This window comes from Heterodontus francisci, chromosome 24 (assembly GCF_036365525.1).
Source record: "Heterodontus francisci isolate sHetFra1 chromosome 24, sHetFra1.hap1, whole genome shotgun sequence".
Lineage (NCBI taxonomy): Eukaryota > Metazoa > Chordata > Chondrichthyes > Heterodontiformes > Heterodontidae > Heterodontus > Heterodontus francisci.
In genome coordinates this window covers 10,350,455-10,376,232 of record NC_090394.1, presented here as the reverse complement: position 1 = coordinate 10,376,232, position 25,778 = coordinate 10,350,455, and the positions used below count along the sequence as shown (strand labels likewise).

The following is a 25,778-nucleotide window of genomic DNA, read 5'->3' as shown; positions in this document are numbered from 1 at the left end:
TTTATAATTTAGCTCCTAGCTCCTTTAACAGGACCAACTCCCTGTTCCTTTGTATTTCATTAGTTACGACATGAACCTGATAGACAACACGTCCTTCTGGATTTCAGTCACAACTTCAAGGGATACCATCTATCCCCCTAATTACCAAACACTCCTATAACTGCATCCTTTCAATTCTGCTGCTCCCATCACCCCTTCACTCCCTCCTTGAAATCTTTCCTGTCCTTGACTGTCTTAGTATTCTGGCATGTTTATTTGGGTGTTCAGCTATCACTCAGTGGCAGCACTCATGCTTCTGAGTCAGAAGGTTGTGAGTTTAAGTCTTATTCCACTGGCTCAACCATACAATAAAGGTTGATGGTCCAGTACGGTACTAAGAGGAGCATTGCACTGCCGGAGGTGCCATCCTTCACATGAGATGTTAAATTTCTGCCCTCTCAAGTGGACATAAAAGTACCCAAAGCAATATTCAAACCATTATTTATTGCTCATCCAACATCAATAAAACAGATTATCTAGTCATTTATCTCATTGAAATTTGTGGGATCTTGCTATGCACATATTTCCTGCCATATTTTCTACATTACAACAGTCACTCCAGTCACTCTACCTCAAAAGTATTTCATTGATTGTAAAGCTCTTTAGGATATCCTAAAGTTGTGAAAACTGCTATATAATATATATATTTATATATGACCGCAATTGTTGACAACGCGATCGGTAGGTGGCGCTGTTTTGGCACATGCGCAAATACAGCATGTGCCACGAAAACGTCACAGCCTGCGACTGTAGCAGCTGCCAGGACTAAAGATGGCGCTGCTCAAAGAATCACAGAGATGAAACCTAACAAGCACGTGGCAAAATACAATGGCCGGAGTGAGAGAGTGGAGCGGGCCGGGGAGAGCAGCGCGGGGGCCGGGGAGAGCAGCGCGGGGGGTGGGGAGAGCAGCGTGGGGAGACCAGCGGTAGCGGTGGCGGGGGGGGGGGGGGGCGGTGGGGAGAGAAGAAAGAGGGGGGGAGAGGGAGGGGGGGAGAAAGAGGGAGAGGGAGGGGGGGAGAAAGAGGGAGAGGGAGGGGGGAGAAAGGGGGAGACGGAGGGGGGGAGAAAGGGGGAGAGGGAGGGGGGGAGAAAGGGGGGAGAAAGAGGGAGGGGGGGAGTAAGAGGGAGAGGGAGGGGGGGAGAAAGAGGGGGGGGAGGGGGAGGAAGGGGAGAGAGTGAGGGGGGGGAGCAGCGGAACGGAAGAGGAATGCCTTTTTCTGTGCATGCGCCATAAACACAACAGCAAAAGACTTACTGGCCAGTCCCTGGACCCGGTGACACCAAGGTCTTCGCATGCTCGCTCCCTGCGGCTCTCTACGGCCTCTCGCTTCCGGCCCTCTCCATTCAGCCGTTCCCTCCAGCTGCGGATGCCCAATCCAGTTGCTTTCTCCCCTTCTCCACAGTACTTCAGGCATTGCAACTGTCTGGTCCCTGCATTTTGCATGCTCCCTCTCCCCACCCCTCCCTGCTCTCCCCACGCCTCCCCCTCTTCACCCACCCCTCCCTCTACCCCCCTACCTCCACCCCTCCACCATAGTTGAATATCTGAAGTGCAGTTGCAAAGTCGGGGAAATAGCATGCAAAACAAAACCTCAACAATTCTGGGTTTAATTATTGAAAAGTTTTATTAAGTTCATTAAGTATCCGAGGAACTGCTGTGCATGGATACATGAGTGTTGTGTCCAGCATTCCCGTTAGACAGACAGGCCGAGTCTCTGCTATGCACAGCTAAAGAGATTGTTCCTGGAGAGCCTTGTGGTGAATGAACGCTTGGCTCTCTATTCCACTACTGTATTGTCCATGTGAAGAAGGCAAAGTCACAAGAGTCTGAGCTCAGTCTATTCTTGGTGAATGTTCCCCAAGCGCATCCCAATGTGCATTCCCAATTCATCCATAAATGCAATGTTCCTTTCCACATCGTGATGAGCTCCGCAGCATGATCCAGTTGCTTTCGTTGCTTGAATGCTGACCGTAAGTCTCGAGGATTGTTTTCTCGACGGCATGTTTTACATGAAAAGAAGAAAAGCAAATCAGAGTCAGAGCTTGCCTCCCTCCATTCACTGAAATTACTGTTGCGCACACCTTTTTAAGTTCTGCAGTGAAGGCACCAATTGATAACGTCGCCAATGAAGCACTTATTACCCACGTCAGATGCAGGAATCATCACATTCTTGCGTCATCTCCTGCACTGCCTCCTTTGCTGGAATGCCGTCCTTAAGTGTCAAGGATTGTTTTCTCAAGGGCACATTTTACATGAAAGGAAATAATGAAAGAACATCAGTGTCAGAGCTTCCCTCCCTCCAATGAAATTACTGTTGCGCATGCTTTATGCTCTGCAGTATAGGCCAATGAATCACTTAGTACCCACCTCAGCTGTAGGAGTCAGGATGATGTAACTGCCCCTATCTCGTGATGGTTCAATGCTGCTCTCAGGGAAAACATGAATGATGTGAGGGTGCTGGAAAAAGAAGCACATTTCTTTTGGATTATGAACATAAAGCAGGCCATTTAGCCCAGCTGTTCCCTGCTAGTGGTTATGCTACTCGTGCGTCTTCCCATCCATTCCCATTTAATACTGCCTACTACTATCAGCATCATCTTCCATTTCTTTCACTCTTATCTACCTTTGCCTTAAAGCAACACTGAGGATGGAGAATGGTGTGGCTGCACTCCCACCTCACCAGTTGTGTACGCAGCAAGAGCATTCACATTTGTGCTACCACTGGACACTGCATGCTTGTTTCTTTTAGTGCTCAGTCTCTTCTTGCTGAATGTTCCCCAAGTGCTTGACCCCTTTGGACGCCTTCTCTGCTTGACAGGCAGCAGCTGGCAATTGCGGAGTCTCACAAGGCTCTGCATGGTTGTTTCAAGGGCGGTTGGGGAAACATGTGGCTGTGTGTCCACGTGCACTGCTTGGATGGGTGCAGGAACAGGTGACTGTGTGTCCATGTGCACTGCTCGGATGAGTGCAGGAACAGGTGACTGTGTAACTGAACAGCAAGGAGAGGGTACCGCAGGTGGGGGAAGTGGAGCTTTGAACAGGCAGGCGTATGTATGGTCCATCAGATCATTAGGCCAGGGGGTGAAACGCTCAGGATCCATGGATTGTGGCACGCGACTGATGTCCAGCGCATGGCCACCTCCATCCGAAGCTGCTTCCGGGCAATTGTTGGGCAAATTAATTGGCTCCATCTCATCAGCCAGTCCTTGTGTTTATGGCGCATGCACAGAAAAAGGCACTCCCCTTCCGCTCCGCTGCTCCCCCCTCCGCCCCGACCTCCCTTCCCCCCCTCCCTCCCGACCTCCCTTTCCCCCTCCCTCCCTTCCCCACCCTGTCTCTCCCTCCCTTCCCCACCCTGTCCCTCCCTCCCTTCCCCACCCGTCCCTCCCTCCCTTCCCCACCCGTCCCTCCCTCCCTTCCCCCCCCGTCCCTCCCTCCCTTCCCCCCCCGTCCCTCCCTCCCTTACCCCCCGTCCCTCCCTCCCTTCCTTCCTCCTTCCCTCCCTCTCTTCCCTCCTCCTTCCCTCCCTCCCTTCCCTCCTCCTTCCCTCCCTCCCTTCCCCCCTCCCTTCCCCCCTCCCTTCCCCCCTCCTGCCCCTCCCTTGAAATGTTTTCAGACCAACTTAACAACAGGGACTGGAGCACATGCGATGCCCCAGACAATGTAAATATTTTCAGAGCAACTTACCTTGGAACAATTTCCTCTGTCTAATAAAAATGAAGCAAATGTCCAAAATGACTAAATAATTGAGATAAAATGCCCGACAAAACCTCTCCTCCTTCCATTTTCAAAAACTCGCGCCGAAGCTTTCGGAAGATTGTCGCACATGCGCACACGGGCTCCGGCCCTCTGCGCATGCGCTGCGGTCCGGCTTGCCAGGACCAGTTTGCGCATGCGCAGAGGCCAACCTGGCGTGTTCCCCGAGGAAGATGACGTTACGCGATGACGTCATCTGCACATGCACAAACTGGTTCTGGCAATTCGGACCGCAGCGCATGCGCAGAGGGCCTGAGACCATGTGCGCATGTGCGCACCGCGGCGCATCCTGATGATGTAGCGTTGTCATCAATCACTTTGTTTATATATATAGCATGTCTTTTTTCTTCCTGCAGCCTTTCACATTATCCTTTCAGGTAGCAAGTGCATTATAGCTGTTGCACAGGACAAGAGCCTGCAGTTTCTCCTCTCTCCACTAGGTTCCTCATATCCTGCTGACTGACAATTGCACACTCCTCAACGTGTACCCGTAACTCTCTATGTGGTGTGACTATTGTTGAGGGCCTTCCCCCAACTGGTTCCATTCTTGTTAATCCAGTCGTAGCTAGCAAATCACATGCAATGGTTGTCTTCTTCCAGTTTCCACACCATTACCCCAGAGTTCCCCAAGGATCTCTCCTTCTCCTCCTTGTATTCCTTATCTCTCATAGACAGACTGGTGAAATGGGCAGACACATGGCAGGTGAAATTTAATGCAGAGAAGTGTGAAGTGATGCATTTTAGTTCCCTGTGCTGTTTAACTTCGCTTCAGGCCTCTTCTGTGATGTTCTGTTGTCCCGCTCGGGTTTCTCTGCTGTTACTATTGACCCCACGTTTCTCATGCAGTGTTCCGCTACTCCCACTTGGGCTCTCTGTACTATTTAAATACATTCTGGTCCTCTTCCATGATGCTGCACTGGCCCGCTCAGGTGCCTCTCACTGTTCAATCTGTTCTCCGTTTCCCCAAGACATAACAACAGTAACTGCATTTCAAAGTATTGCATTGATGAAAGCATTTATAAGTACAAGTTTTCATAGTTTTGTAATTAACCATTGGCTAGTAAGTTCTTGTATAAATATATAAATACACAAAAATTACCAAATCATTTCTGACGACTGAGATGATGAATATATAATTTAGTAATATATATAAGAGATGTATTCTGAAGAAATAAATTTTAAATACTGTGACTGCTTGTTGAGGGATTGCCTTCATAGCTTATTCTGTACTTCCATTTACTTACACTTACATTAATATTGTTCAAATATCTGTTTATATTTTGGTCACACTTTCAGAAGTAAACACATTGATTTTATGAATTGTTTTTATGAAAGGCCTGTTTTCAGTTAGCTTACTTTGTACTAATGTGGATGTATATGTCTCCCTTGAAAGGCAGAGGAACTGATGAGGAAGATTGAAAAGGAAGAGGAGCAACTGGCATATGATGATCCAGACAAAAAAATTTATCACCTCTGCATTGTTAATCTTGTCATAGGGTAGGGTATAGATCATTTGATGGTGACAGATTAACTGCTAGAGCTATAAAATGGTGTGTAGTATATAACAGAGGATTGCATCTCAGAGAAATAAATGATACCTTGAATGGTATAGTTGCTGAGGGGCTGAAATAATTTTCAGGAGGCAGAAAAACATTGCAAGATAGATGCTGACTCCAAGTAAGTCAATTGAGTGCTTAGGGAATGCAAGTTGTGATGCCATGGACATCAGAGTTTGGATAATAAATGCAGCGGTGACACTATGAAGACTGACAGTGATTGTCCAGGCTAAACTTTAAAATGTAGCATTCATGTCATTGTACCTCGAATGAAATTTTAAAAAGCATTTTCTAAAAAAAAAAGAATCTTCTCATAAAACTGAGATTGAACAGTTCTCCTTTCTAGCATTATCTGTTCAGATGTGTCATCAACTACATCAACCAATTATTTCCATTAACTGACTGTTTTAGTTTTACCTTCGCACAAAAATTTGCTTATGATAAAGAATTTTTATTTAGATTTGGTCCAAAAATAAAGCCAGATTTCAGAGAATGCATGTAGCAAAATTCCCAGAGATGCACAGTTCAGTGTTGTGAGGGCATTTACTGACTTCTACCCAAAATCCAGTCACTTCAGGTCACTTCAAAATAAAAAACAATGTATTACACTAAATTAATAATGCCACTAGAGGTTAGAGGATCTAACTGTCATCTGAGCGGCATGGACAGAGTGGATAGTCAGAAGCTTTTTCCCAGGGTGGAAGAGTCAGTTACTAGGGGACATAGGTTTAAGGTGAGAGGGGCAAGGTTTCGAGGGGATGTGCGAGGCAAGTTCTTTACACAGAGGGTGGTGAGTGCCTGGAACTTGTTGCCGGGGGAGGTGCTGGAAGCAGGTATCAGAGAGACGTGTAAGAGGCATCTTGACAAATACATGAATAGAATGGGAATAGAGGGATACGGACCCCGGAAGTGCAGAAGGTTTTAGTTTAAACAGGCATCAAGATCGGCACAGGCTTTGAGGGGCGAATGGCCTGTTCCTGTGCTGTACTGTTCTTTGTTCTTTTTGAAGTAACTTACTTCAAAGGATATGGAACCTTCTGATGATTTTCTTAAGTTAGATTAATTCATGTATTTTGGGACAATCCAATCAGGGTGTTGCATACATATTTCCATCTTTGAAAATTGATCTTTATTAAAATCAATAGGCAGGTTGTTTCTTCCAATAAAAATTATGTCCCCTATATTTTGATTTTTGCTTAATTATCAATGGATCATGAGGAAATAGTTCAAATCAAGTTCACATATACACAATATGTAAATGTAAACCAGTATAACATGGTAATATATGTGATATGAAAACCACATTTCATTGCAATCAATTGCAAATCCTTAAGTCATATTTTATTCAGACTAGCAGGTTTTGCATGACATTGTTTGTGATAAGTTGAGTAATATTCTATTTGATTGGTAGAGCTATATTTAAATTCACCTGTCCTTTTTATATATGTAAGTAAATCCAATTTGCAGTCAAACTGTAATTGTTATGTAGAGAGGAATGTTTGCAGTTAGGAAGGTGCTTATAAATCTCCAGCTCCAAAGCAGAAAGAAAGAATTTTAAAACACTTCAAAGTATAACCAAGACTTTCAACATCCATAAACAGATTTTGTTTAAAATTTTATACTAGTGGACAGGTACTTTTATGATGTGAAGGATGATTAGTTCCATTGAGATTCTTTATGTAATTGAATCCTCAGTGAAAAGGGGCTGCCAATGGAACAAACTCATGCTAATGAGTGATAAAGAAACAAAAATGCATTAATATAGCTGAAGGTGAACTTTTGGGGGATTATTTTCTGATGCTTATGGAAACCAAGGCGGTGTGGTCTTTAATGGATAGTTTTAGGATTCGGATTGTACTTTGTACCAGTAATGGTATATATGCCAAATTAAAATATGGTTTAATACAAGCTTTACAGCATTGCTGCTACTGAGCCACGGTTGTTTTACATGTTTGTGTATGGGGTAGATGGCAGATGCACATTCACATCCAATCTACTTGCATCCTGACCCTGTTATTAAGTGTTTAGTTATTCTGAGAAAGTTAACAACTCTCTTTTTAAAAAAGAAATAAAAAGCTACTCTTATTACAGTTCCTTCAATTATACGTTGATATTGTTAGTGATAAAATTAATGCTTTTCTCTTTTGATGTAGATTTATGTTTTTCATTCTCTCAGGACCTTATACTGTGCTAAAGGAAATTATGAATTTGGCATTTCAAGAGTTATAAAAAGCTTGGAGCCATACAATAAAAAGGTAAGGTGAAACAAAGCTGGCAGATTTTATCAACTGAAAACTTCTAACCAAGTAAGGCTTGTACAATAATATTGCTAGTCTGCAAAGTAAATCAGATCAGACCATTTTGGCAATCCAATTCTAGCTTTCAAATTAACCTCTTTAAAATGTGTGTAATTATGACAGTTTGCTTAAAATGTCCACAAATGCTAAATCACTTGAGACAAAAAAAATCAAAAATACCAGTTGTATTCAGATTGTTTGAATAATTCTATTGCAAATCACCTGGAAATCCAACATTGGTTCAGTCTGTATCAATCATTGATTAAGAAATTAACTAGTCAAAATTGAGACACCTGAAAGCTGGTTTGTGATAATTGGCAAATACTTGACTTTAGCAAGAAGCCATTTCCAGTTGTGTAGATCATGAAAGAAAAGTAAGGAAGAAGTGTAAAAATTTGGTATCTTGAAAAGCTCTAACGATGAATTACCAAATACAGGACTGATGTGCAATAGTTTAAATTCTTCCCTTTCGGTGCTAGAGAGATTGATTGACATTGCATTAACAATTATCATGTCATTAAAAGGGCATTTATGTTATTAAATAACTTTCTGCAGTGAGTTTAATATGTAAATCCAGCCAGTTCTTAAAAATAACAGGGAGGTTAAGGGTGAAATGCCATTTGCATGAGGTGAACAATGGAGCAGTATAAATCTATCAGCTGGTTCTGGAGATTCGTAGCTCACACTGTTTCTCTTCATCCCCTGAACCTCCTGGCTGATTTATATGTTAGCACACTGTTATTTTTCCAGGAAAATCAAGCCCAATGTGTGCAGTACTATATCAACAGCGAACATTAAGAAAGCACTGCATTTCATTACATGGATGAGTTATAGGTGCATGTGATATAGGCTTGTCTGATACAATGCAAGGCAATAACCCAATCAGAGCTACTCTGTGAAATTGAAATAAATCAAATGGTAGTGCATTGGTGTTTGTTGTCAGTGAGAAGTATAATTATTGCAACTCTTTTGATGTTACTCATGAAATTAACATTGTATTCAACAATTTCATTGTCGTTTCCTTGATCGACAATGCCTTGGGATGAATTTCATATTCCAGTTTTCCAGTGTTGTATATTCCTCTACCAAAAATAACAATTTAGATAACAAGTCAAATATTTTACTTCTTAGAAATTGAAGAAGGGTTAGAGATTGGATGAGAGATGGTTCGTAGAATTTTACATCAGGAGTGGAAGTCAAGGGAAACGAAAACTGATTTTTTTTAATTGGCAATCACCATCAAATACTGTGCAAATATTTCAATAATGTAAATATTAGGATTTGTGTAAATGAAACTAATCCTTTGAACTTTAAAATTAATTTATCTTACTGCATTTCAATATGCATTCTCTGACATTAAAACTACAATGCAGTTACAGTGTAATGCCTCAAAATGTGTTTTTTCTGGTTTAGGTACTCTATCTGGAGTGTTTGATTTGCATACTTGTTAATGTCTGACCACTTATATATAGAAATTGTTTGTAAATAAAATTGTGTACCAGTAGATTACAGATATTGCTAGTGGAAAACAAAATAATGTTTTTCACAAAACAATAATAGGGTTGAAAATTCTTTTAAGTTGAGGTGGCAAAAAACCCTACTTTTTTTTATTTCTTATTTATTTAGAGATACAGCACTGAAACAGGCCCTTCGGCCCACCGAGTCTGTGCCGACCAACAACCACCCATTTATACTAACCCTACAGTAATCCCATATTCCCTATCACCTACCTACACTAGGGGCAATTTACAACAGCCAATTTACCTATCACCTGCAAGTCTTTGGCTGTAGCAGGAAACCAGAGCACCCGGGGAAAACCCATGCAGACACAGGGAGAACTTGCAAACTCCACACAGGCAGTACCCAGAATCGAACCCGGGTCCCTGGAGCTGTGAGGCTGCGGTGCTAACCACTGTGCCACTGTGCTGCCCCTTCACACAAAGTGTTCATGAATGCTTGGAAATTTTTGATTTACAAAATAACAGAAATATCTTTCGATAGATACCATTTCTATGAAAGAAATTCATGCAATCTACTTTGAACCTGATGTTTTAAAATAGACAAGTGGATCCCAATACATGAAACTTTTAGAAAAGATAAATAAAAGTATTTTCTAACAAATGATTTTGTAGCCGTGTTACACACCTTCAAGTTCATGAAATACAATTGTTGTATATCATTAACAACCCCAGCTGGTTCAGTACAAAATGTTGGTCACGTTTCATGCTTTTAAAGCTCTCTACAAAAATTTGTCTTTTTCTTTACAGCTTGGAACAGATACTTGGTATTATGCCAAACGGTGCTTCTTGTCTTTACTGGAAAATATGGCAAAACATATGATTATGCTAAGGGACACTGTTATACAAGAATGTATTCAGTTCTTAGAGCATTGTGAAAGTAAGTACCAATCAGTATTACTCAAGATATTGAACGATATAAGGTAATAAGAACTAGGAGCAGGAATAGGCAATTCAGCCCCTCGAGCCTGCTCCGCCATTCAGTACGGTCATGGCTGATCTCAACTCCACTTTCCTGCCCGTTCTCCATAACCCTTCAACCCTTTACTAATTAAAAATCTGTCTATCTCCTCCTTAAATTTACTCAATGTCCCGGCATCCACCGCAGTCTGGGGTAGTGAATTCCACAGACCCACGACCCTTTGAGAGAAGTAATTTCTCCTCATCTCTGTTTTAAATCTGCTACCCCTTATCCTAAAACTATGACCTCTCGTTCTAGATTGCCCACAAGAGGAAACACCCTCTCTACGTCTATTTTGTCAATCCCCTTAATCATCTTATATACCTCAATTAGATCTCCTCTCATTCTTCTAAACTCAAGAGAGTAAAGGCCTAAACTGCTCAATCTCTCTTCATGAGACAAACCCCTCATCCCTGGAATCAATCTAGTGAACCTCCTCTGAACATCCCTCCTCATATAAGGGGACCAAAACTGTACGCAATACTCCAGGTGCGGTTTCATTAATGCTCTGTACAGTTGCAGCAACACTTCCCTACTTTTATATTCTATTCCTTTAGCAATAAATGCCAAAACTCCATTTGCCTTCCTTATTACCTGCAGTACCTGCATACTAGTTTTCTGCGATTCGTGCACGAGGACACCCAGATCCCTCTGCACCGAGGCATTCTGAAGTTTCTCTCTATTTAGATAATAATTTGCCTTTCTATTCTTCCGCCCAAATGGATAACCTCAAACCTATCCACGTTAAACTCTATCTGCCAAATTTTGGCCCATTCACCTAACCTATCCATATCCATTTGTAAATTTCTTATTTATTTATTGCAACTTACGATCCCATCTATTTTAGTGTCATCTGCAAATTTGGCTGTAGTACCTTTTATCCCTGCAACTAAGTCATTAATATATATTGTAAATAGTTGGGGCCTAAGGACCAAACCCTGTGGCACCCCACTAGTTACATCTTGCCAACCAGAAAAAGACCCATTTATCCCAACTCTCTGTTTTCTGTTGGTTAGCCAATCCTCTATCCAAGCTAATAAATTGCCCCTAACCCCATGTGATCTTACCTTGTGTATTAACCTTTTGTGCGGCACCTTATCAAATGCCTTCTGGAAGTCCAGATAAACTAGGTCTACAGGATCCCCATTATCCACTTTGCTTGTTACAGCTTCGAAGAACTCTAGAAAATTAGTCAAACACGATTTACCCTTCATAAAACCATGCTGACTCTGATGGATTGCATTTTGACTTTCTAAATGTTCTGTTATTGCTTCCTTAATAACGGATTCTAACAATTTCCCAATGACAGATGTTAAACTAACTGGTCTGTAGTTTCCTAATTTCTGCCTCCCTCCCTTTTTGATATTGTAATCACTTTTGAAAAGTGATGTTCCAGTGGCTGGAATAGAATTAAACATCCAACCTTGAAGGTTCTTTTTATTCAGTTTATTTTATTGAGGTAAAATTGTTGTGGTAATTGGATTCTAATTTGGCAACTATGTTCTCAAAATAGCAGCTATACCTGAATTAGATGGAATATAGAAAGCTTTTCTGAAACATTCTGAGTAGTATTTAGAGTGAAGTGCATCCTGAACAAAGCTAAAAAGCTGTTGCTGCAAGATACTGTTAGCAAGCTAATATAACTTTTATAAATACCCAAAAAAGTATAGAGATTTATATAACTGATTATCATTGTATGTGACATGAATGTACTGCTGAAAAACAGATAGGAACATAGGAACAGGGCCATTCAGTGAAACATGACTGATCTGCAGCCTAACTCCATATACTGTACCATATCCTTTAATATCTTTGGATAACAAAAATCTATCAATCTCATATTTAATTAACAGTTGGTCGAGCATCAATTGCTGTTGGTGGAAGAGAGTTCCAAACTTCTACCGCCCTTGGTGCATAGAAGCATCTCCTGATTTCACTCCTGAAAGGTCTGGCTCTAATTTTAGGCTATATCCCCTCGTCCTGGACTCCCGCACCAGTGGAAATAATTTCTCTCTATCTACCCTATCTGTTCCCCTTAATATCTTGAAAACGTTGATCATATCACCCCTTGATCCAGAGAATATAACCCTAGTTTGTGTAACCTCTCCTTGTAGCTCAACCCTTAGAGTCCAAGTATCATTCTAGTAAACCTAAACTGCACTCCCTCTAAGACCAATATATCATTTCTAAGGTATGGTGCCCAGAACTGCTGATAGTACTCCTGACATGGTCTGATCAGGGCTTTGTATAGCTGAAGCATGACTTCTATCCCCTTGTATTCTAAACTTCTATATATAAAGGCCAGCATTCCATTAGCCTTTTAGATTATTTTCTGCACATGTTCATGACATTTTAATGATCGATATACCTGGAACCCCAAGTCTCTTTGGATCTCCCACTATTTCTAGCTTGTCACCATTTAGAAAGTACACTATTTTATCCTTTTTAGGTCCAAGATAGTTGATTTCACACTTTCCTATATTTAAATCCATTTACCACAGTTTTACTCATTCATTTAATCTGTCAATATCTCTTTGTAAGGTTATGCGCCCATCTGTACTACTTACAATGCCACCTATCTTTGTGTCATCAGTAAACTTGGATATGTGGCTCTCTATCATCTAAATCGTTAATAAATACATTGAATAGTTGAGGTCACAACACAGATCATTGTGGGACAGCACGAGTCACAATTATAATACCTGCCCATTATCCCTACTCTGCTACCTGCCGCTCAGCCAATTTCCTAACCAAGTCAGTAATTTTCCCTCAATTCCTTGGGTTTCAACTTTAGCTAACAATCTCTTATGAGGGACTTTATCAAATGCTTTCTGGAAGTCCATATAAATAACATCCAAAGATGTTCCCCTGTCCGCTACATTAGTCACCTCTTCAAAAGAATTCAATCAGATTCGTTAGGTATGACGTACCCTTTACAAATCCATGCTGGATTTCTCTCTGATCAGCTGAAAATTTTCAAGTTGTTCAGTGGGGACTCTAGTTTTAATTATAGAGTCCAGTAATTTCTGAACAACAGATGTTAGGCCAACTGGTCTATAATTCCCTTGTTCTCTCACGAACATACATACGAATTAGGAGCAGGAATAAGCCACTCGGCCCCTCAAGCCTGCTCTGCCATTCAATAAGTTCATGACTGAACTGATTACTCCACATTCCACCTACCCCCAATAACCTCTCACCCCCTTCCTTATCAAGAATCTATCTATCTCTGCCTTAAAAATATTCAAAGACTCTGCTTCCACTGTCTTTTGAGGAAGAGAATTCCAAAGACTCACGACCCTCTGAAAGAAAACATTTCTCCTCATCTCTGTCTTAGATGGACGACCCCTTATTTTTAAAACATGACCTCTCGTTCTAGATTCTGCCACAAGGGGAAACATCTTTTCCACATCTACCCTGTCAAGACCTCTCAGAATCTTATTTGTTTCAATCAAGTCACCTCTTCCTCTTCTAAATTCCAGCGGATACAAGCCTAGCCTGTCCAATCTTTCCTCGGAAGACAGCCCGCCCATTTCAGGTATTAGTTTAGTAAACCTTCTCTGTACTGTATCCAATGCATTTACATCCTTCCTTAAATAAGGAGACCAGTACTGTCCAGAGTTCTCCAGATGTGGTCTCACCAATGCCCTGTGTAGCTGAAGCATAACCTCCCTACTTATGTATTCAATTCCCCTTGTGATAAATGATAACATTCTACTGGCTTTCCTAATTACATGCTGTACCTGCATACTAACCTTTATGCACTAGGACACCTAGATCCCTCTGCTCATCTCAGAGCTCTGCAATCTCTCACCATTTAGATAATATGCTTCTTTTTTATTCTTCCTGCCAAAGTAGATAATTCCACACTTTCTCACATTATACTCCATTTGCCAGGTCTTTGCCCACTCACTTAACCTATCTATATCCCTTTGTAGTCCCCTTATGTACTCTTCACAAGGTACTTTCCTACCTATCTTTGTGTCATCAACAAATTTAGCAAACATACCTCCAGTCCCTTCATTGAAGTTATTTATATAAATTGTAAAAGGTTGAAGCCCCAGCACAGATCCCTGTGGCACATCCTGCCAACCAGAAAATGACCCATTTATGCCTAATCTCTGTTTCCTATTAGCTAACCAATCTTCTATCCATGCCAATATGTTACCCGCTACACCATGAGCTTTTATTTTCTGCAATAACCTTTGATGTGGCGCCTGATCAAATGCCTTCTGGAAATTGAAGTACAATACATCCACTGGTTCATCTTCATCCTTCATGTAACTCCTTCAAAGAACTCCAATAAATTGATTAAACATGATTTCCCTTTCACAAAACCATGTTGACTCTGCCTGATTACCTTGAATTTGTCTAAATGCCCTGCTATAATGTCTTTAATAATAGCTTCTAATATTTTCCCCATGACAGATGCTAAGCTAACTGACCTGTAGTTTCCTGCTTTCTGTCTCCCTCCCTTTTTGAATGAAATAGTGACATTCGCTATTTTCCAATCTAACGGAACCTTCCCCGAATCTAGGGAATTTTGGAAAATTAAAACAAACACATCAACTATCTCGCTAGCCACTTATCTTAACACCCTAGGATGAAGTCCATCAGGACCCGGGGACTTGTCAGCCCGCAGCTCCAACAACTTGTTCAGTACCACTTCCCTGCTGATTATAATTTTCTTGAGCTCCTCCCTCCCTTCCATTTCCTGACTTCGAGCTAATACTGGAATGTTACTTGTATCCTCAACAGTGACAACCGATGAAAAATATCTGTTCATCTGCCATCTCCTTATTATACATTATTAATTCTCCAGACTCACTTTCTATGGGACCAACGCTCACTTAGTTAACTCTTTTCTTCTTTAAATATCTATAGAAACTCTTGCTATCTGTCTTTATATTACCAGCTAACTTTCTCTCGTACTCTAATTCTTCCTTATCAATCTTTTAGTCATTCTTTGCTGCTTTTTATATTCTGTCCACTCTTCTGACCTGTCTCCTATCTTTGTGCAATTTTATGCTTTTTCTTTAAGTTTGATACTAACTGTTTTAATTAAGCACGAATGGCGGGTCCCACCCTTGGAATTTTTCTTTCTCGTTGAAATGTGTCTATTCTGTGTACTCTGAAATATTCTGTTAAATGTCTGCCACTGCATCTCTATTGGCCTAACCCTTAACCTAATTTGCCAGTTCACTTCAGCTAGCTCTGCTTTTATGCCCTCATAATTGCCCTTATTTAAGTTTAAAATCCTAGTCTTGGACCAATCTTCTCTCCCTCAAACTGAATGTAAAATTCAAATATATTATGATTGCTGCTACCTAGGGGTGCCTTAACTATGTGGTCAATAATTAATCCTATCTCATTGCACAATACTAGGTCTAGTGTAGCCTGCTCTCTGGTTGGCTACAGAATGTACTGAACCAAGAAATTATCCTGAAAACTTTCTATGTACTCCTCATCGAGGCCACCTCTGCCCATCTGATTTTTCCAGTCTATATGTAGTTTAAAATTCCCCATAATTATCATCGTACCTTTCTGACAAACTGCCATTATTTCTTCCTTTATACTCTGTCCTACAGTGTGGTTACTGCTAGGGGGCCTGTACACCATCCCACAAGTGACTTCTTGCCTTTATGATTTCTCATCTCTACTCAAACTGCTTCTACGTCCTGGTTTCCTGAACTTAGGTTATCCCTCTCTATTGTGCAAATACCATCATTAATTAACAGAGCTACCCCTCACCTTTTCTTAGCTTCCTGTCCTTCCTAAATGCCATGTACTCTTCAATATTCAGGTCCCAATCTATGTCATCCTGCAGCCGTGTCTCTGTAATGGCTATCAGATCGTACTTATTTATTTCTATTTGTGCTCTCAGTTCCTCTGTTTTGTTTCGAATGCCACGTGCATTCTGATACAGAGCCTTTAGTTTTGTCCTTTTATTATTTTTGTAACCTCTAGCCTTATCTGTTGATTTACTCTTAGATTTGTATGCTCTGTCCCGTCCTGTCACTGTCTGTTTATCATTTCCCATATTAATACCTCTCTCTCACGCCTTGTTTCTACTCCTTGATTTACTATATCTTCCAAAATTTGATCCCTTGCCCCCACTATTCAGTTTAAAACCCTCTCTACTTCCCTAGTTACGTGGCTCGCTAGAATACTGGCCCCAGCACGGTTCAGGTGTAGACTGTCCCAACAATACACTTTCCCCAATACTGGTACCAGCGCCCCACGATCCGGAACCCACTTCTACCACACCAGTCTTTGAGCCACGCATTAATTTCTCTAATCTTATTTGGCCTATGCCAATTTGCACGTGGCTCAGGTAATAATCCAGAGATTTGGTGCCAAGTACCTCATACTGACTATGCAGAACCTCTTTCCTTGTTCTGCCTATGTCGTTGGTACCTACCTTCCTTACATAGCAGAGTGTCATATAGTTTTCCAATCTAAAGGAACAGTCTAAAGGTACCTTCATGGGTCCTAGTTATGCCTGTCTTTTTGTGGGATATGTCGAATATTCCTTGTTCCAGTCCTACTCAGGCCCCCTCCCACAACTCTTTTTCCGGTACATTGATGACTGTATCGGTGCCGTTTCATGCTCCCACCCGGAACTGGAAAATTTTATCAACTTTGCTTCTAATTTCCACCCTTCTCTCACCTTTACATGGTCCATCTCCGACACTTCCCTTCCCTTCCTTGACTTCTCTGTCTCCATCTCTGGGGATAGGCTGTCTACTAATATTCATTATAAGCCCACCAACTCCCACAGCTGCCTCTACTACACTTCTTCACACCCTCCCTCCTGTAAGGACTCCATTCCATTCTCCCAGTTTCTCCGTCTCCGACGCACCTGCTCTGATGATGCTATCTTCCATGATGGGTGCTTTTGATATGACCTTTTTCCTCAACCGAGGATTCCCCCCCACTGTTGTTGACAGGGCCCTCAACCGTGTCCGGCCCATTTCCCCCACCTCTACCCTCACCCCTTCCCCCCCCTCCCAGAACCGCGACAGGGTTCTCCTTATCCTCACTTTCCACACCATCAGCCTCCATATCCAAAGGATCATCCTCCGCCATTTCCACTACCTCCAGTGTGATGTCACTACCACACACATCTTCCACTCCCTTCCCCTGTCAGCATTTCGAAGGAATCGTTCCCTCCACAACACCCTGGTCTACTCCTCCATTACCCCCACCACCTCGACCCCTTCCCACGGCACCTTCCCCTGCAATCGCAGCAGGTGTAATAGCTGCCCATTTACGTCCTCTGTCCTCACTATCCATGGCCCCAAACACTCCTTTCAGGTGAAGCAATGATTTACTTGTACTTCTTTCAATTTAGTGTACTGTATTCGCTGCTCACAATGTGGTCTCCTCTACATTGATGACACCAAACGTAGACTGGGTGACCGCTTTGCAGAACACTTCCTTTCAGTCCGAAAGCATGACCCCGAGCTTCTGGTTGCCGGCCATTTCAACACTCCTCCCTGCTCTCGTGCTCACATCTCTGCTCTGGGATTGCTGCAGTGTTCCAGTGAACATCAACACAAGCTCGAGGAACAGCATCTCATTTACCAATTAGGCACACGACAGCCTGTCGGACTGATCATTGAGTTCACTAATTTCAGAGCATGACGGGCCCCCCTTTTTATTTTTAGTTATTTTTTCTTTTTTGTGGTTATTTTATTTTAGTTTGTTTCATGTTTGTGCTTGGGGTCAGGCTGCTCAGTTTTCTGTCCATTAACACCCTCTCCATACTAATGCTTTGTCTTTCAGCACACCATTAACATACCGTTTGCCTTTGCTCCATGACCTTCTGGTCAGTTATTCTCTGTGACCTTGTCCTATCAATACCTCTTTTGTTAACTCTTGCCCTACCCCTGCTTTACTTGCTTAAAACCTTTCACATTTCTAATATCTGCCAGTTCTGAAGAAGGGTCACTGACCTGAAATGTTAACTCTGCTTCTCTCTCCACAGATGCTGCCAGACCTGCTGAGTATTTCCAGCATTTCTTGTTTGTGTTTACTAAAGGAACAGTTCCTTGATCAAGGGCATCTGCAATGTTCTCACCTACTTCCTTGAAACCCCTGAGATGGAAACTACCTGGTCTCAGGGTTATGACCCTCTTTTATGCCACTATTTTCTTTATCACTGCTAATTTGCTTATAGTAATTTTGATAACTCCCAGTCCCTAATTCAATGTTAGTTTCCTTGAGATTTTCGGCATGCTGACTTCTTCCTCTACTGAAAATGCTTATTATTCGACATGTCGACCAGTTCCTTATTTTTATTGAATATCACAGTTTTCAAGAGGTCAACATGTAAGAGATTGTTTTGTTGATTTTGATATTCCTTGCAAGTTTCTTTTCGTTTTCCTTTTGTAGCTCTTACAGTCTGTTTCGTCACTCTTTGCTGTTCTTTGTATCTCTCCCATTCACTTTTGTTCTTTTTTAGTTTTATATTGTTCCTTTACCTCTTTAGTCATCGTTTTTTTCCTGGAAAATCCAACTTAAAGGTGTAAGCTGGATCGGTATCAGATTTAATTCTTCTTTGAACACCTCCCCCTAATCTTCTATCAATTTAACCCAGCAGATTTACCCAGTTTACGGTGGACAGTCTCTGACTCATCCCATTGAAGTCAGGCTTATCTAAATCTAGAATCTTAGTAGCCATTTCGCCTTTCTAACTTTCAAATATTACGTTGAACTCGATCATATTATGATCACTTTTAGATAAACGTTCATGCACTGTTAACTAAATCTGGCCCATAGCTTATTACTAAATCTAATATGGCATACCCCCTTGTTAGTTCTCGAACATATTTTGCAGAAAACTGTCCTGAGCACTGACAAAAAAATGGTACCTCAAAATCCCTATTAAAACTACACTGCCTTTTTAGATTAGAGATACAGCACTGAAACAGGCCCTTCGGCCCACCGAGTCTGTGCCGAACATCAACCACCCATTTATACTAATCCTACACTAGTCCCATATTACTACCAAACACCCCCACCTGTTCCTATATTTCCCTACCACCTACCTATACAAGTGACAATTTATAATAGCCAATTTACCTATCAACCTGCAAGTCTTTTGGCTTGTGGGAGGAAACCGGAGCACCCGGAGAAAACCCACGCAGACACAGGGAGAACTTGCAAACTCCACACAGGCAGCACCCGGAATCGAACCCGGGTCCTTGGAGCTGCGAGGCTGCGGTGCTAACCACTGCGCCACTGTGCCTTTACTGCGTGCTTGTCTAATCGCTGCATTAAAACATGGAAACATAGGAAATAGAAACACAGAAAAATAGGAGCAGGAGTACGCCATTCGGCCCTTTGAGTCTGCTCCGCCATTCAATAAGATCATGGCTGATCATCCAAACTCAGTACTCTGTTCCAACTTTCTTCCCGAATCCCTTGATCCCTTTAGCCCTAAGAACTATATCTAACTCTTTCTTGAATATATTTAATGATTGGGACGCAACTGCTTTCTATGGTAGAGAATTCTACAGGTTCACCACTCTCTGGGTGAAGAAATCCTTCCTCATCTCAGTCCTAAGTCACTAGTCACTGGCTGCCACTCGGAAAAAGACCCGTTTATTCCTACTCTTTGTTTCCTGTCTGCCAACCAGTTCTCCATCCACCTCACCCCCAATCCCATGTGCTTTAATTTTGCACGCTAATCTCTTATGTGGGACCTTATCGAAAGCCTTCTGAAAGTCCAAATACACCACATCCACTGGTTCTCCCTTATCTATTCTACTAGTTACATCCTCAAAAAATTCCAGTAGATTTGTCAAGCATGACTTGGGGGCGGCACAGTGGTGCAGTGGTTAGCACCGCAGCCTCACAGCTCCAGTGACCGGGTTCAGTTCTGGGTACTGTGTGTGCGGAGTTTGCAAGTTCTCCCTGTAACCGTGTGGGTTTCCGCCAGGTGCTCCGGTTTCCTCCCACAGCCAAAGACTTGCAGGTTGATAGGTTAAATTGGCCATTGTAAAATTGCCCCTAGTGTAGGTAGGTGGTAGGAGAATGGTGGGGATGTGGTAGGGAATATGGAATTAATGTAGGATTAGTATAAATGGGTGGTTGTTGGTCGGCACAGACTCGGTGGGCCGAAGGGCCTGTTTCGGTGCTCTATCTCTATATAAATCAATAAATCCATGTTGACTTTGTCCGATCCTGTCACTGCTACTACATCTTTTATAATGGACTCGAGCATTTTCTCCACTACCGATGTTAGGCTAACCAGTCTATAATTCCCTGTTTTCTCTCTACCTCCTTTTTTAAATAGTGGGGTTACATTAGCTACCCTCCAATCCGTTGGAACTGTTCCAATATAAATAGGGGCAGGAGTAGGCCATTTGACCCAATGAACCTGCTGTGCCATTCAGCTAGGTCATGGCTGATCTTCTACCTCAACACCATTTTCCTGCACTATCCCCATGTCCCTTGTATCATTAATATCTAGATATCTATCAGTCTCTGTCTTGAACATAATGACTGAGCCTCCACAGCCCTCTGGGATAGAGAATTCCAAAGATTCAGCACCTTCTGATTGAAGAAATTCCTCCTCATCTCAGTCCTAAATGGCCTACCTCTTATTCTGAGACTGTGTCCCCTGGTTCTAGACTCCCCAGCAAAGTGAAACATCTTTCTTGCATCAAGTCTGTCGAGCCCTGTAAGAATTTTGTATGCTTCAATGAGATCACCTCTCATTCTTCTAAAGTCGGGGGAATACAGGCCAGTTTCTTCAATCTCTCCTAATCGGACAATCCTGCCATCCCAGGAATCAGTGTGGTGAACCTTCGTTGCACTCCCTCTGTGGCAAGTATATCCTTCCTTAGATAAGGAGTCCAAAACTGTACACAATACTCCAGGTGCAGTCTCACCAAGACTCGATACGACTGCAGCAAGACTTCTTTACTCCTGTACTCAAATCATCTTGCAATAAAGGCCAACATACCATTTGTCTTCTGAATTGCTTGCTGCACCTGTATATTAGCTTTCAGTGACTTATGAACAGGGGCACCCAGGTCCCTTTGAATATCAACATTTCCCAATCTCTCACCATTTAAGAAATACTCTGCATTTCTGTTTTTCCTACCAAAGTGGATAACTGCACATTTTTCCACAATATATTCCATCTGCCATGTTCTTGCCCACTCACTAAGTCTGTCCAAATCCCCTTGAAGCCTCTTTGCATCCTCCTCACAACTCACATTCCTACCTAGTTTTGTGTCTTCAGCAAATTTGGCAATATTACATTTGGTCCCCACATCTAAATCATTGATATTGATTGTTAATAACTGGTGCCCAAGCACTCATCCTTGTGGTTCCCCACTAGTCACAGCCGGCCAACCTGAAAATGAACCATTTATTCTTCCTCTCTGTTTTCTGTCCATTAACCAATTCTCAATCTATGCCAGTATATTACCCCCAATCCCATATTCCCCACTTTTGCTTACTAAACTCTTATGTGGGACCTTATCAAAAGCCTTCTGAAAATACAAATACACCACATCACCCTTATCTATTCTCCTAGTTACATCCTCAAAGAACTCCAACAGGTTTGCTAAATGTGGTTTCCCTTTCATAAATCCATGTTGACTCTGCCCAATTATACCATTATTTTCTAAGTTTTCAAGTTATCACATCCTTTATAATAGATTCTAGCATTTTCCCTACTACTGATGTCAGGCCAACAGGCCTGTAGTTCCCCTTTTCTCTCTCTCTCCTTTCTTAAATAGTGGGGCTACATTTGCTACCTTCCAATCTATAGACTTTTGGAAGGTGATCACCAGTACATCCATTATCTCTACAGCCACCTCTTTCAACACTCTGGGATGTAGATCATCCATTCCTGACTATTTATCAACTTTCAGTCCCATTAATTTCTCCAGTACTACTTTTTTAATAATACTAATTTCTTTCAGTTTCTCATTTTCACTTGTCCCTTGACTCTCTAGTATTCCTGGGAGGATTTTTTGTATCTTCCTCCATGAAGACAGATGTAAAGTATTTATTTAGTGTCTCTGCCATTTCCTTATTCCTCGTTATAAATTCCCCTGTCTCTGCCTGTAATTGGTCCACATTTGTCTTTGCAAATCTTTTCCTTTTTACATCCTTCTAGAAGCTTTTACAGTTGTTTTTTATGTTTCTTGCTAGTTTACTATCATATTCTATTTTCTGCTTTTCATCATAGCTGGGGGAAAGGAAATTATGATGCGATTAGGCAAGATTTAGGATGCGTAGGATGGGGAAGGAAACTGCAGGGGATGGGAACAATCGAAATGTGGAGCTTATTCAAGGAGCAGCTACTGCGTGTCCTTGATAAGTATGTACCTGTGAGGCAGGGAGGAAGTTGTCGAGCGAGGGAGCCATGGTTTACTAAAGAAGTTGAAGCGCTTGTCAAGAGGAAGAAGAAGGCTTATGTTAGGATGAGACGTGAAGGCTCAGTTAGGGCACTTGAGAGTTACAAGCTAGCCAGGAAGGATCTAAAGGGGGAGCTAAGAAGAGCAAGGAGAGGACACGAGAAGTCATTGGCGGATAGGATCAGGGAAAACCCTAAGGCTTTCTATAGGTATATCAGGAATAAAAGAATGACTAGAGTTAGATTAGGGCCAATCAAGGATAGTAGTGGGAAGTTGTGTGTGGAATCAGAGGAGATAGGGGAAGCGTTAAATGAATATTTTGCGTCAGTATTTACAGTAGAGAAAGAAAATGTTGTCGAGGAGAATACTGAGATTCAGGCTACTAGGCTAGATGGGATTGAGGTTCACAAGGAGGAGGTGTTATCAATTTTGGAAAGTGTGAAAATAGATAAGTCCCCTGGGCCAGATGGGATTTATCCTAGGATTCTCTGGGAAGCTAGGGAGGAGATTGCAGAGCCTTTGTCCTTGATCTTTATGTCGTCATTGTCGACAGGAATAGTGCCGGAAGACTGGAAGAAAGCAAATGTTGTCCCCTTGTTCAAGAAGGGGAGTAGAGACAGCCCTGGTAATTATAGACCTGTGAGCCTTACTTCGGTTATGAGTAAAATGTTGGAAAAGGTTATAAGAGACAGGATTTATAATCATCTCGAAAAGAATAAGTTAATTAGCGATATTCAGCACAGTTTTGTGACAGGTAGGTCGTGCCTCACAAACGTTATTGAGTTTTTCGAGAAGGTGACCAAACAGGTGGATGAGGGTAAAGCAGTGGATGTGGTGTATATGGATTTCAGTAAGGCGTTTGATAAGGTTCCCCACGGTAGGCTATTGCAGAAAATACGGAAGTATGGGGTTGAAGGTGATTTAGAGCTTTGGATCAGAAATTGGCTAGCTGAAAGAAGACAGAGGGTGGTGGTTGATGGCAAATGTTCATCCTGGAGTTTAGTTACTAGTGGTGTACCGCAAGGATCTGTTTTGGGGCCACTGCTGTTTGTCATTTTTATAAATGACCTGGAAGAGGGTGTAGAAGGATGGGTTAGTATATTCGCGGATGACACGAAGGTTGGTGGAGTTGTGGATAGTGCCGAAGGATGTTGTAGGGTACAGAGGGACATAGATAGGCTGCAGAGCTGGGCTGAGAGATGGCAAATGGAGTTTAATGCGGAAAATTGTGAGGTGATTCACTTTGGAAGGAGTAACAGGAATGCAGAGTACTGGGCTAATGGGAAGATTCTTGGTAGTGTAGATGAACAGAGAGATCTTGGTGTCCAGGTACATAAATCCCTGAAGGTTGCTACCCAGGTTAATAGGGCTGTTAAGAAGGCATATGGTGTGTTAGCTTTTATTAGTAGGGGGATCGAGTTTCGGAGCCACGAGGTCATGCTGCAGCTGTACAAAACTCTGGTGAGACCGCACCTGGAGTATTGCGTGCAGTTCTGGTCACCGCATTATAGGAAGGATGTGGAAGCTTTGGAAAGGGTGCAGAGGAGATTTACTAGGATGTTGCCTGGTATGTCGGGAAGGTCTTACGAGGAAAGGCTGAGGGACTTGAGGTTGTTTTCGTTGGAGAGAAGGAGGAGGAGAGGTGACTTAATAGAGACATATAAGATAATCAGAGGGTTAGATAGGGTGGATAGTGAGAGTCTTTTTCCTCGGATGGTGATGGCAAACACGAGGGGACATAGCTTTAAGTTGAGGGGTGATAGATATAGGACAGATGTTAGAGGTAGTTTCTTTACTCAGAGAGTAATAGGGGCGTGGAATGCCCTGCCTGCAGCAGTAGTAGACTCGCCAACTTTAAGGGCATTTAAGTGGTCATTGGATAGACATATGGATGAAAATGGAATAGTGTAGGTCGGATGGTTTCACAGGTCGGCGCAACATCGAGGGCCGAAGGGCCTGTACTGCGCTGTAATGTTCTAATTCTAAAATCAGTTTCTTGATCCTCCTTTGCTGAATTCTAAAATTCTGCCAATCCTCAGGCTTTCTACTTCTTTGGCAACTTTATAAGCCTCTTGCTGTGATCTAATACAATCTTTAACTTCACTGATTAGCCATGGTTGGATCATTTTTCCTGCTGGATTTTTGTTCCTCAAAGTCATGTAAATTTGTTATAAACCATGTATTAATTCTTTAAATGCTAGCCATTGCCTATCTACTGTCATACTTCTAATGTAGTTTTGCAATCTACCACAACCAACTTGATTGTCATACATTCATAGTTTCATCAGACCCCTTTCCTATCCTGAGTGGCATGAAACAGGGCTGTGTTCTCGCACCTACACTGTTTGGGATTTTCTTCTCCCTGCTGCTCTCACATGCGTTCAAGTCTTCAGAAGAAGGAATTTTCCTCCACACAAGATCAGATGGCAGGTTTTCAACCTTGCCTGTCTTAGAGCGAAGACCAAAGTACGGAAGGTCCTCATCGGGGAACTCTGCTTTGCTGACGATGCTGCATTATCATCCCACATAGAAGAGACTCATCGACAGGATTGCGGCTGCCTGCAATGAATTTGGCCTAACCATCATCCCCGAGAAAACTAACATCATGGGACAGGACATCAGAAATGCTCCATTCATCAATATCGGCGACCACGCTCTGGAAGTGGTTCAAGAGTTCACCTACCTAGGCTCAACTATCACCAGTAACCTATCTCTCGATGCAGAAATCAACAAACGCATGGGAAAGGCGTCCGCTGCTATGTCCAGACTGGCCAAGAGAGTGTGGGAAAATGGCGCAATGACACGGAACACAAAAGTCCGAGTGTATCAAGCCTGTGTCCTCAGTACCTTGCTCTACGGCAGTGAGGCCTGGACAACGTATGTCAGCCAAGAGCGACGTCTCAATTCATTCCATCTTCGCTGCCTCCGGAGAATCCTTGGTATCAGGTGACAGGACCATATCTCCAACGCAGAAGCCCTTGAGGCAGCCAACATCCCCAGCACATACACCCTACTGAGCCAGCAGCGCTTGAGATGGCTTGGCCATGTAAGCCGCATGGAAGATGGCAGGATCCCCAAGGACGTATTGTACAGTGAGCTCATCACTGGTATCACCAGCCGTCCATGCCTCTGCTTTAAAGATGTCTGCAAACGTGACATGAAATCCTGTGACATTGACCACAAGTCGTGGGAGTCAGTTGCCAGTAATCGTCAGAGCTGGCGGACAGCCATAAAGGCGGGACTAAAGAGTGGCGAGTCGACGAGACT

General features: G+C 42.4%; 2 protein-coding genes across 5 annotated transcripts in view; one reads left to right on the top strand and one right to left on the bottom strand.

Annotated features, from left to right (window-relative positions):
* c24h16orf89 (chromosome 24 C16orf89 homolog) overlaps window positions 1–25,778 on the bottom strand; it is a 146,378-nt gene that overhangs the window by 25,366 nt on the left and 95,234 nt on the right. Inside the window, exon 8 of one of the 2 annotated variants that reach the window (XM_068055667.1) lies at window positions 2,412–2,498. The exons of the other annotated variant lie outside the window; for it this stretch is intronic. Within the exon in view, the coding sequence (XP_067911768.1) occupies window positions 2,470–2,498 (29 nt within the window). The 3' untranslated portion in view covers window positions 2,412–2,469. Of the gene's footprint in view, window positions 1–2,411; window positions 2,499–25,778 lie in introns of those variants that run through there. 2 annotated transcript variants of the gene reach the window in all.
* ift70 (intraflagellar transport 70) overlaps window positions 1–25,778 on the top strand; it is a 250,943-nt gene that overhangs the window by 214,767 nt on the left and 10,398 nt on the right. For 2 of the 3 annotated variants that reach the window (XM_068055663.1, XM_068055662.1), the window contains 3 exons: window positions 5,191–5,294; window positions 7,530–7,608; window positions 9,918–10,047. In XM_068055663.1, coding sequence (XP_067911764.1) covers window positions 5,191–5,294; window positions 7,530–7,608; window positions 9,918–10,047 — 313 coding nt within the window. Of the gene's footprint in view, window positions 1–5,190; window positions 5,295–7,529; window positions 7,609–9,917; window positions 10,048–13,610; window positions 13,667–25,778 lie in introns of all 3 variants that reach the window. The other variant, XM_068055664.1, reaches the window with a different exon arrangement.